General features: G+C 41.1%; 1 protein-coding gene across 1 annotated transcript; it reads left to right on the top strand.

Moving 5' to 3' along the window:
* Positions 3,775-5,076, top strand: LOC109231651 (uncharacterized mitochondrial protein AtMg00810-like). Its single transcript, XM_019397298.1, has one exon. The coding sequence runs from the start codon at positions 3,775-3,777 to the stop codon at positions 5,074-5,076; it is 1,302 nt and encodes a 433-aa protein (XP_019252843.1).

The following is a 10,935-nucleotide window of genomic DNA, read 5'->3' as shown; positions in this document are numbered from 1 at the left end:
TTGGAGTAAACATACAGCCTTGGGCCATAGTCCTATAGAACAGATTTGGGCCAAAGTCAGCCCAATAATTGTATTTATATTAGCCCAGTTAGATTAATAGAATATCAGCCCGGTTAGATTGATAGAATAAGACTATTTTGCCCTTTGTATATATAGGTGTATATACTCCTCTAGAACTTTCTGATTCAGATGAATAAAAAGTCTAATTTTTCTTTCTTTCTCCGTCTTCCCTCTTCAAACTGAAACCCTAGATTCATCTCGTCAGTTTTGTTCAATTACAATGTTAACATGGTATCAGAGCACGGTTTTTGGGTAGATTCAAGCGTGATAAATCGAGCGGTGTTGGCCCTGTTGTTTGAATCGAAAGAGAACGAAGATTTTGCTGGTTTTTTGGTTCGATGAACGGAGATTTCTAAAATTCCAGCGAGGATTCTTTTAGTTTCTGACGGTCATCTCCTATTCCAACAAGTTTATCAGTTTTGAGTATTTCATGGCTCACTTCTTCGAGTATAAAGGAAGAAGATCGGTAACCCTAATTTTTCTGTCCTTTGCATCATAGCTGGTTGTATTTTCCTTCATTGATGTATGTTTAGTGTCATTTTTCGACTTTGATTCTGAATTTCTGTTTTGTTGCACGATTTTGTCCCAAATTGTTGAACTATGGTAAATCCTGGAACTTCTACTGAAACTCCGTATAATCCTGATCCTTCAAGTCCTCTTTTCGTACATTCTTTTGATATTCTTGGAACATGCCTAGTTTGTACTCCCTTCTCTGGGTCTGGTTATGGGGGATGGAAGAGAAGCATGATAGTGTCGCTTTCTGCTAAAAACAAAATCTCTTTTGTTGATGGCTCTTGTCCTAGACCTTCGAGTAATGACGATTCTGCAAAATTACGACAATGGGATAGATGCAATAATATGATAATTTTGTGGCTAAACAGTTCACTCTCACCAGCTATTGCTGAGAGTGTCCAGTACTCAGAAACTGCTGAGAGTATCTGGAAACAACTGGAGCGTAGATATGGGGATGTGAATGGGACTAAGGTTTTTGAAATTAAAAAGGAGTTAGCATCAACTTAGCAAGGGTCTCTTGACATTGCTTCATACTTTAATAAATTGATGAAACTTTGGGATGAGTTGGGGACATGCGTAAAAATCATGGTAATTCATGTACTTGTGCTGCTAAGCCAGGCATTCAAAAAGACGAGGAGGAGGATAAACTACATCAGTTTCTTATGGGCTTGAATGAGGTTTATGTGGGGGTTAGGAGTAATCTGTTGATGATGCAGCCTCCTCCTTCTCTTGATAGTGCATATAATATACTCCTTCAAGATGAGAATCAAAGACAAGTTCATTTCAGTCCTCAACTTACTCCAGAGTCTGCTTCTTTTTCTGCCAAAATGAATAATAAGACATTCCCTCCAAAACAGTACAATAAAAAGATAGATTTTGGACAGTCCAAAATCAATGTCTTCTGCAAGTATTGTAAGAAATCAGGTCACACAATTGAAAAATGTTATAAACTTCATGGGTTTCCCCAGAATTTCAAATTTAATAAGGAAAAGAGGGTAGCTACAAATGTGTCCACTGAATTTGGGTGTCCATATCCTGGTCAGAACATAATTCTCCTCAGTTTTGTGATGGTACTTCTGTTAATGGAACTCCTGGTCAAGTCTGTGATGATCAAGCCTCATCTATTCCTGGTTTAACCAAATTGGTTATGATTCTGATTCTCAATCCAACTTGATGGGTTCTGCAAATCTTGCAGGTAGTATTTTGTCTCTGCCTGTGTATTTTGACAATGAATCTCATGCTTGTTTGTTGTCTGGGGCTAGTAGAAGTGTATGGATCATAGATAGTGGGGCCACTGATCACATGACCTCTAATAAAGACATACTCTTTAACATCATACCACTAACTACTCCTTACTTAGTGACTTTACCTAATGGATACAAGGCAAAAGTTACTTGTATAGGATCTGTTACTTTGTCCCCCTCTTTGACTCTTCATCAAGTACTATACATTCCATCTTTTCACTACAATCTGATTTCTGTCCACAAGTTGATTCAACAACTCAAGTGCTTAATTCTGTTTACTTCTTGTTCATGTATTCTCATACAGGACCTTTCCATGAGGAAGCTTCTGGAACTTGGTAAGTTGGACCAAGGACTTTACAAGCTTCTTCATGAGGATCACACTACTCCTGGTTCTGGATTCCCTGTTTCTGTTTTTAGTAAGAATGTACACTCTAAGAATGTTTCTGATGTTCCATTAACAAAGTTGTACCAAATAAAAGTGCTTTGAATTCTATTCCTTTAGTTCCTTCTGATGATGTGCATAGTATAAATAAACATGATGTATTGTGGCATCATAGGTTGGGACATATTCCTTTTGCTAAAATGAGGCTCATTCCTTCTATATCTGTTGATTTATTTCTAAACAATCCTTTACATGTCCTGTTTGCCCATTAGCAAGGCAAAACAGATTGCCTTTTTCTCATAGCACTTCTATTTCTAATTCCTTGTTTGAATTGATTCATGTTGACACATGGGGACCTTATCACACACAAACATATAGATATTTTCTTATCATTGTGGATGATCATAGTAGGGCCACTTGGACTCATTTAATGCATTCTAAAAGTAATCCCTTTTCCTTGTTGAAAGCTTTCATAGCTATGATCAAAACCCAATTCAATCTTCATGTTAAGACTGTAAGGAGTGATAATGCCTTAGAAATAGGGCTCTCCAATTCTGCTTTACAATACTTCTCTGAAAATGGTATTATCCGCCAAACATAGAATGGTGTAGTTGAGAGAAAACACAAACACCTTCTAGAAACAGCAAGAGCATTATTATTTCAATCAAAAATCCCAACAAAATTTTGGGGAGATTGTATTTTGACTGCCACATACCTAATAAATAGATTTCCTTCAACTGTTTTACACAATTAAACCCCTTTTGAAGTTTTATATGGCAAATCACCTTCCTATACACATTAGAAGCCATTTGGTTGTCTATGCTATGCTACCATCCCCAAGTGCAACAGAGACAAACTAGATCCTAGGGTAGCCCCTTGTGTGCTTGTTGGTTATCCATTTGGTAGAAAGGGTATAAATTGTACAATCTCTCTACTAGAAATGTGTTTGTATCCAGAGATGTGGTCTTCCATGAGTCGATTTTTCCATTCCTTTTATCTTCTCCTTCTCCTACACTTACTGTTCCAATGCCTCCTATTCCTAATGATTATTTTTGTCCTTCCCAATCTGAAACTTCAACTTCTTCATTTCCCTGTTCTGTTCCTCCTTCAACCATTACATCTCCAGATCCTCCTACTCTTTGTACTACTCCTGCACCTTTTAACTCATGCTCTGACCCTCCTCCTGAAGTTAGAAGGAGAAGCAGACCTCACACTCTACCTTTCCATCTTAATGATTTTATAACACTGCTTCCTCCTTCCCTTTCTGGCTCTACTTCTACATCACTTTATGTTGCCCAATCAACAGCAACTGAGCCTCATTCTTATACTCAGGCATCTGCCAGCCCTGCTTGGCAGGAGGCAATGAGGCAAGAGTTTGATGCTTTAGAAGCAAATAAGACTTGGACAATAGTTGAGCGACCTAAAGGCAAGAAACCAATAGGTTGCAAATAGGTGTATAAAATTAAACATAAAGCTGATGGTAGTGTGGAAAGGTATAAGGCTAGATTGGTGGTACGGGGTGATACACAAATTGAAGGGATTGATTTTCATGAAACATTTTCCCCGGTTGTCAAGATGTGCACCATCCGGTGTCTTGTGGCTTTTGCTGTCAAGAAAGGGTGGTCTCTCTTTCAATTAGATGTCAACAACGCATTTCTTCATGGTGATTTAGATGAGGAGGTGTACATGAAACTACCTCCAGGTCTTAATGTTACTTCCAATGTTCAGCCCTCTTCTATTTTTGTTTGCAAGCTTCAAAAATCCCTTCATGGCTTAAGACAAGCATCTCGTCAGTGGTATGCCAAGTTATCCACTGCACTTTGCTCTAGAGGTTATGTTTCTTCTTTAAATGATTATTCTCTCTTCATCAAGAAATCTGCCAATTCTACTGTTTTCCTTGCTGTTTATGTGGATGATATTATTCTTACAGGTGATGATCATGCTGAAATTTCTGCCCTTAAGGAGTTCCTTAACGACCAATTTAAAATCAAAGATTTGGGTCTACTCAATTACTTTCTTGGGATTGAAGTTTTCTATGATAATTCTGGGGTTATTCTTCATCATCGGAAGTTTATTGCTGATTTGCTTCGTGAATTTGGTTGTGCTTATGCTTCTACTGTGGTTTTTCCTCTAGAGTTGGGTGTCAAGCTAACATCTGATGATGGGGAGTTATTGCCTAGGCCTGACTCTTATAGGAGTTTAGTTGGTAAACTTAACTTTCTCACCCATACTAGACCTGATTTGTGTTTTGCTGTACAACACTTAAGTCAGTTTCTCAAGTGTCCTAGGGTGCCTCATATGAATGCTGCTCTTCACATTTTGAGATATTTGAAAGGCACTCCTGATTTTGGGGTTTCTCTTAATACCTCTTCTGATTTTTCTTTGCTTGCCTATTGTGATAGTGATTGGGCTGCTTGTTCTGAGTCTCGTAGGTCTGTTTCTGGTTTTTGCATAACTCTAGGTGGAAGCTTCATAAGTTGGAAATCTAAGAAACAGTCTGTTGTTTCATTATCCTCTGCTAAGGCTGAGTATCGGGCCATGAGTAAGGTTGTGGCTGAACTGGTTTGGTTGGTTTGTTTGCTCACTGATTTGGGAATTCCTTCTGTGTCTCCTGTTCCTATCTATTGTGATAATCTGGCTGCTTTGCACATTGCGAAATATCCCGTGTTTCACGAACGTACTAAACACATCGAAGTGGACTGCCATTTCATAAGGACAAAGTTAGCTGATGGCCTAATTTCTTTACATCATATCTGCACTACTTCTCAACTGGCTGACATTTTTACCAAGTGTTTGACAGGTGGACAGCATCATTTGTTGCTTGGCAAGTTGGGAGGCCTCATCCTCCAACTTGAGGGGGGTGTTGGAGTTACATAAACATACAGGTGTTGGAGTAAACATACAGCCTTGGGCCATAGTCCTATAGAACAGATTTGGGCCAAAGTCAGCCCAATAATTGTATTTATATTAGCCCAGTTAGATTGACAGAATATCAGCCCGGTTAGATTGATAGAATAAGACTATTTTGCCCTTTGTATATATAGGTGTATATACTCCTCTAGAACTTTCTGATTTAGATGAATAAAAAGTCTAATTTTTCTCTCTTTCTCCGTCTTCTCTCTTCAAACTGAAACCCTAGATTCATCTCGTCAATTTTTTTCAATTACAATGTTAACAAAAGATTGAAAGTATAACAGCTTAGTCAAAAAGGTTGACGAAGTTATACATAATTAAGGTAGAACTTTTGGGTCTACAACTCTACTTTCAGCAACTTGTTAAGTGTAAGGTCCCAAGCTTAATACCAAACCCTATAATGGTATTTTCAGAAAGACGAATCACATTTTCCTTTTATTGACTAGTCAGTGAATATTTATTAAATCGATCTTTTGCTTTGATGATTAAATGGATTAATTGATTTTGTCACCCATTATTTTATTTTATTTTAGTTTTATGTCTGTATACGATCGAAATCATGTATGCCCGATTTTATAGGCTCGGGAGTTACTTCGAGAATAAGTTCAAAGGGGACGTGGCTCGAGCCCGATGGCGGAGTATGGAACTTGAGGATCGAAGTGCACGATGAAAACCAAGGCCGAGTATGATCAACCACGAGATAATACCGTTATGGTTTTATAAAAGAAAGAGCAAGATTCCCGCAACGGCCCGAAGATCACGGCATAAATTCCGGAATTGATTTGTCCTTGGCGGTTAGACAGTTGTCCAATGAGATTCCGTACTATAATTAGAAGTGTACCTTATTTAGGATTCCCCTATTATATAAAGGGGAGCCCATTCATTTGTAACGCACGATTCATCAACAAGAGAATATACACTCATCATTTTCTTGCTTACGTTCATCAGAGTTGCCTTATAATTTACTGTTCTTACTAGCCCACCTAGAGATTGTCATAGCTCGAGGTCGAGACTTGGCTTGCATACTGGTTTGACTTGCTTCATTCTTCAATTTATATATTTAACTCCTTGTTTATCAATTGGTATTGAATTAAATCACATATCTTTAAAACCACAATATAAGTTTAATTGTTACTCGGATTTCAGGGTAAACAGTTTGGCGCCCACCATGGGGCTAGGGATAATAGTGGTTGTTTCAGTACTGATTCTGATAACTCACATTATTTTCACACTTGTTCTTGTCAAAAAATTTTGTTCTCAAGTTAAAACATGTCAAATTCACAAAACGCGCCCGCACATGGTGATGATGGTCTTGGATTTCACGGGGAAAATGATAACGTAATTGCTCCGGCAGCCGGGGTGCCACCGGCTAATCTCGGGGGAGTTCCGGTCGATCCAGTCGATATCAGTTTGCACATTGCTTTGAATGCGGATTTAGGCGCAAACCCCGAAGGGAGTGTACGCAGGGAAGGCCGATCTGGTGGACAAGGAACACAGGGTGTAGGAGACGGGGAAGTTAGCCTCCAGGTAATATTCGAGATGCTACAGGCTCAGCAGGTTGCTATCGCTTAGCTTCAAAGTCAACATAGAACACCGAGCGTGGCCAAACCAGAGATCACTCGCCGTACCGAGCCAGTGCCAGAAAGGTTGAATGGTAACGGATCAGGGACTCATCCTGCAATTATGACGATGTTCGAGGAGCTCACAAAATGAATCGAGTCGGGAGAGAAGAAAATTGAAGATAACGATAAAAAGGTAGAAACATACAACTCCCGGGTTGATTAGATACCAGGGGCACCCCCGATCTTAAAAGGTTTGGATGCAAAAAAGTTCGTCCAAAGGCCTTTTCCTCAGAGTGCAGCTCCGAAGCCCATTCCTAAGAAATATCGCATGCCAGATATACCTAAATACAATGGGACAACCGATCCTAATGAACACATCACTTCGTACACATACGGGATTAAAGGAAATGACTTAAATGATGATGAGATCGAGTTGGTTTTGTTGAAAAAATTTGGGGAAACTTTGTCAAAGGGAGCAGTGATTTGGTATCACAACCTTCCGCCAAATTCCATCGACTCATTTGCCATGTTAGCAGATGCCTTCATGAAGGTGCACGCCGGGGCCATAAAGGTCGCAACAAGGAAATCAGACATTTTTAAGATAAGATGGAGCGGTGATGAAATGCTTATGGAGTTCGTATCCCGATTTCAAATGGAACACATGGAGTTGCCACCGGTCACAAATGATTGGGCCGTTCAAGCTTTCACCCAAGGGTTGAACGAGCGAAGTTCGATAGCATCACGACAGTTGAAATAAAACTTGGTCGAGTATCCAGCTGTAACCTGGGCAGATGTGCACAACCGATATCAATTGAAGATCAGGGTCGAGGACGACCAATTAGGATCCCCTTCCAGTTCAGTACATCCAAACAGGTTGGCAGTTAAAACCCAGAGGGACATCGACAGGTAACCAAGGTCGAACAGGGAGCGATATCAACCATATATCGCAGATCGAAGGAACAATGGCTCGGGACGCAATCCCCTCCCCCCCTCCCCCCGGAATGATCGAAGGAACGATCAAGGACAAAATTCTAGGGGACTTATGAGTAAAGCGGTTTCGATAAGCATGTCGATCATGTGGAGGCACCGCGATTGTCGAAATATAACTTTAGCGTTGATGCATCAGGCATTGTATCGGCTATCGAAAGGATCAAAGATACTAGATGGCCCAGACCCATACAAATTGATCCTTCCCAAAGAAACCCAAATTTGATGTGCAAATATCATGGAACGCATGATCACTAAAACGAGGATTGCAGGCAATTAAGGGAGGAGTTAGCCCGTCTATCAACGAGGGCCACCTTCGAGAGTTCCTGAGCGATCGAGCAAAGAACTATTTTGGAAACAGAGATGCCAATAGGAAAGATGAACAGGAGGAACCGCAGCATGTCATTCATATGATCATCGGTGGGGTCGATATCCAACAAGGGCCCGTATTCAAATGCACTAAGGTGTCGATTACTAGGGAGAAGCGGACCCGGGATTACGTGCCCCAGGTTTCCTTATCAGTCAATGATAAGGAAGCAGAAGGCATTTCTCAACCACACAATGACGCTCTAATAATTTCTGTCTTATTAAATAAAGTTCAAGTTAAGCGTGTATTAGTGGATCCAGGTAGTTCGGAGAATATCATCCAATCAAGATTCGTGAAGCAACTCAGCCTACAAGATCTAATTCTGCCCACAGCTCGGGTCTTAAATGGCTTCAACATGGCCAGTGAAACAACTAAGGGTGAGATTAATCTGCTAGTGAACGTGTCCGAAACCATTCAAGATACCAAGTTCCACATGATCGAGAGCGACATGAGGTACAATGCCCTACTCGGGAGGCCTTGGATCCACAACATGAGGAAAGTTCCTTCGACTTTTCACTAGATGATGAAATTCCTGATGTCGGATGGCGTGAAAACAATATACGGGGAGCAGCATGCTGCAAAGGAAATGTTTGCAGTTGACGTGGTAATACCGGTATCAACGTTATCAACCTCGGAAAAGTCGAGCATTAAAGGTAAACAGGAAACCAAATAGCAATCACAGCCACCAGCCTCGATCGAATCGGGAAAGCAGGAGATGGAAGAATAAGAGGAGGATTTTCTGACCCCTCGAACCTTTGTTGTACCCGAAGACTCCGATGACACCAAATCAACGGTCGAGGAGCTGGAACAGGTTATATTGATTGAGTACCTGCCCGAGCGAAAGGTATACCTAGGAACGGGGTTAACCCCCAAACTCAAGAAAAATCTTATTCAATTTCTTATCGATAACATGGATTGTTTTGCTTGGTCCTATTTAGACATGACAGAGATCCCACCGGAGATAACAACACATCGGCTAAGCCTTGACCCCAGGTTCAAATCGGTGAAACAAAAGAGAAGGCCCCAGTCCGAGGTAAATCATGCATTCATAAAGGATGAGGTAACTAAACATCTTAAAATGGGGTCCATTCGGGAGGTAAAATACCCTGAATGGTTAGCCAATGTAGTCGTAGTCCCTAAAAAAGGGAACAAAACTTAGAATGTGTATAGATTACAAGGATTTGAACAAGACATGCCCTAAAGACTCTTTTCCACTACCTAACATCGATCGCATGATCGATGCCACTGCTGGCCACGAGATCCTTACCTTTCTCGACACCTATTCCGAGTACAATCAAATTCAGATGAACCCAGAAGACCAGGAGAAGACATCGTTTATCACCAAGTATGGAACATATTGTTACGATGTAATGCCCTCCGGGCTAAAAAATGTCGGAGCTACTTACCAACGCCTAGTAAATAAGATGTTCGAAGAACAAATAAGTAAGTCAATGGAAGTTTATATTGATGACATGCTAGTTAAGTCCCTGCGCGCAGAGGACCATTTGGCTCATTTGCAGGAAACGTTTGAGATTTTCAAGAAATATAACATGCAACTCAACCCCGAGAAATGTGCTTTCGGGTCGGCTCGAGCAAATTCCTAGGCTTCATGGTGTCAAATCAGGGAATCGAGATCAACCCCGATAAAATCAAGGCCATCGAAGACATCACCGTCGTGGATAGCGTAAAAGCCGTGCAGAGGCTAACTGGGAGGATAACTGCTTTAGGCCGATTTATCTCGAGGTCATCGTATCGAAGCCATAGATTTTTCTCTTTACTCAAGAAGAAGAATGATTTCACCTGGAGCCCGGAGTGTCAACAAGCATTAGAGGAATTAAAACGATACCTATCGAGCCCACCATTGCTTCACACCCCGAAGGCCGATGAGAAAATTTACTTATATTTGGAGGTGTCGAAAATCGTGGTAAATGGTGTCCTAGTTCGGGAAGACCAAGGTACGCAATTTCCCATTTACTATGTAGGTCGAACCTTAGGGGAGAGAGAAACTAGATATCCACACTTAGAGAAATTAGCACTTGCACTAATAAGCGCTTCTAGAAAGCTGAAACCATACTTTCAATGTCACCCCATATGTGTGTTAACCACTTACCCACTTCGTAATATTTTGCACAAACCCAAACTTTCGGGTCGATTGGTTAAATGGGTCGTCGAACTCAGTGGGTACAATATCGAGTATCAACCCCGAACGACCATCAAGTCTCAAATTTTGGCGGACTTCATCTCCGATTTCACGCCAACCCTCGTGCCCGAAGTTGAAAAGGAGCTCTTGTTAAAATCGGGCACATCATCGGGGGTATGGACCCTTTTCACAGATGACGCTTCTAATGTGAAGGGGTCCGGACTAGGCATCATTTTGAAGCCACCCACAGGTAACACTATTAGGCAGTCTATCAAAACTTCTAGGTTGACTAACAATGAGGCCGAGTACGAGGCCATGATTGCAGGTCTCAAGCTAGCTAAAGGCTTGGGGGCAGAAGTCATTGAAGCCAAGTGTGACTCTCTATTGGTGGTGAACCAAGTAAACAAAAGCTTCGAAGTTCTAGAGGATAGGATGCAAAGGTATTTGGACAAGCTACAGGAAACTTTGCACCGCTTCAAGGAGTGGACTCTAGACCACGTACCTCGAGAACAAAATAGTGAGGCCGATGCACTTGCAAATTTGGGATCATCAGTCGAGGAAGATGATATTATCCCGGGGACTATCGTCCAATTATCGAGCTCTGTGGTCGAGGAGGGTCATGCCGAGATAAATTCTACAAGTTTGACTTGGGATTGGAGGAATAAATATATTGAATATTTAAAGAATGGAAAGCTCTCATCGGACCATAAAGAGTCGAGGGCCCTACGAACCAAAGCTGCTCGGTTCGCATTGGATGAAGATGGAAC

This window comes from Nicotiana attenuata, chromosome 8 (assembly GCF_001879085.1).
Source record: "Nicotiana attenuata strain UT chromosome 8, NIATTr2, whole genome shotgun sequence".
Lineage (NCBI taxonomy): Eukaryota > Viridiplantae > Streptophyta > Magnoliopsida > Solanales > Solanaceae > Nicotiana > Nicotiana attenuata.
This window is presented reverse-complemented; position numbering and strand designations above follow the sequence as displayed.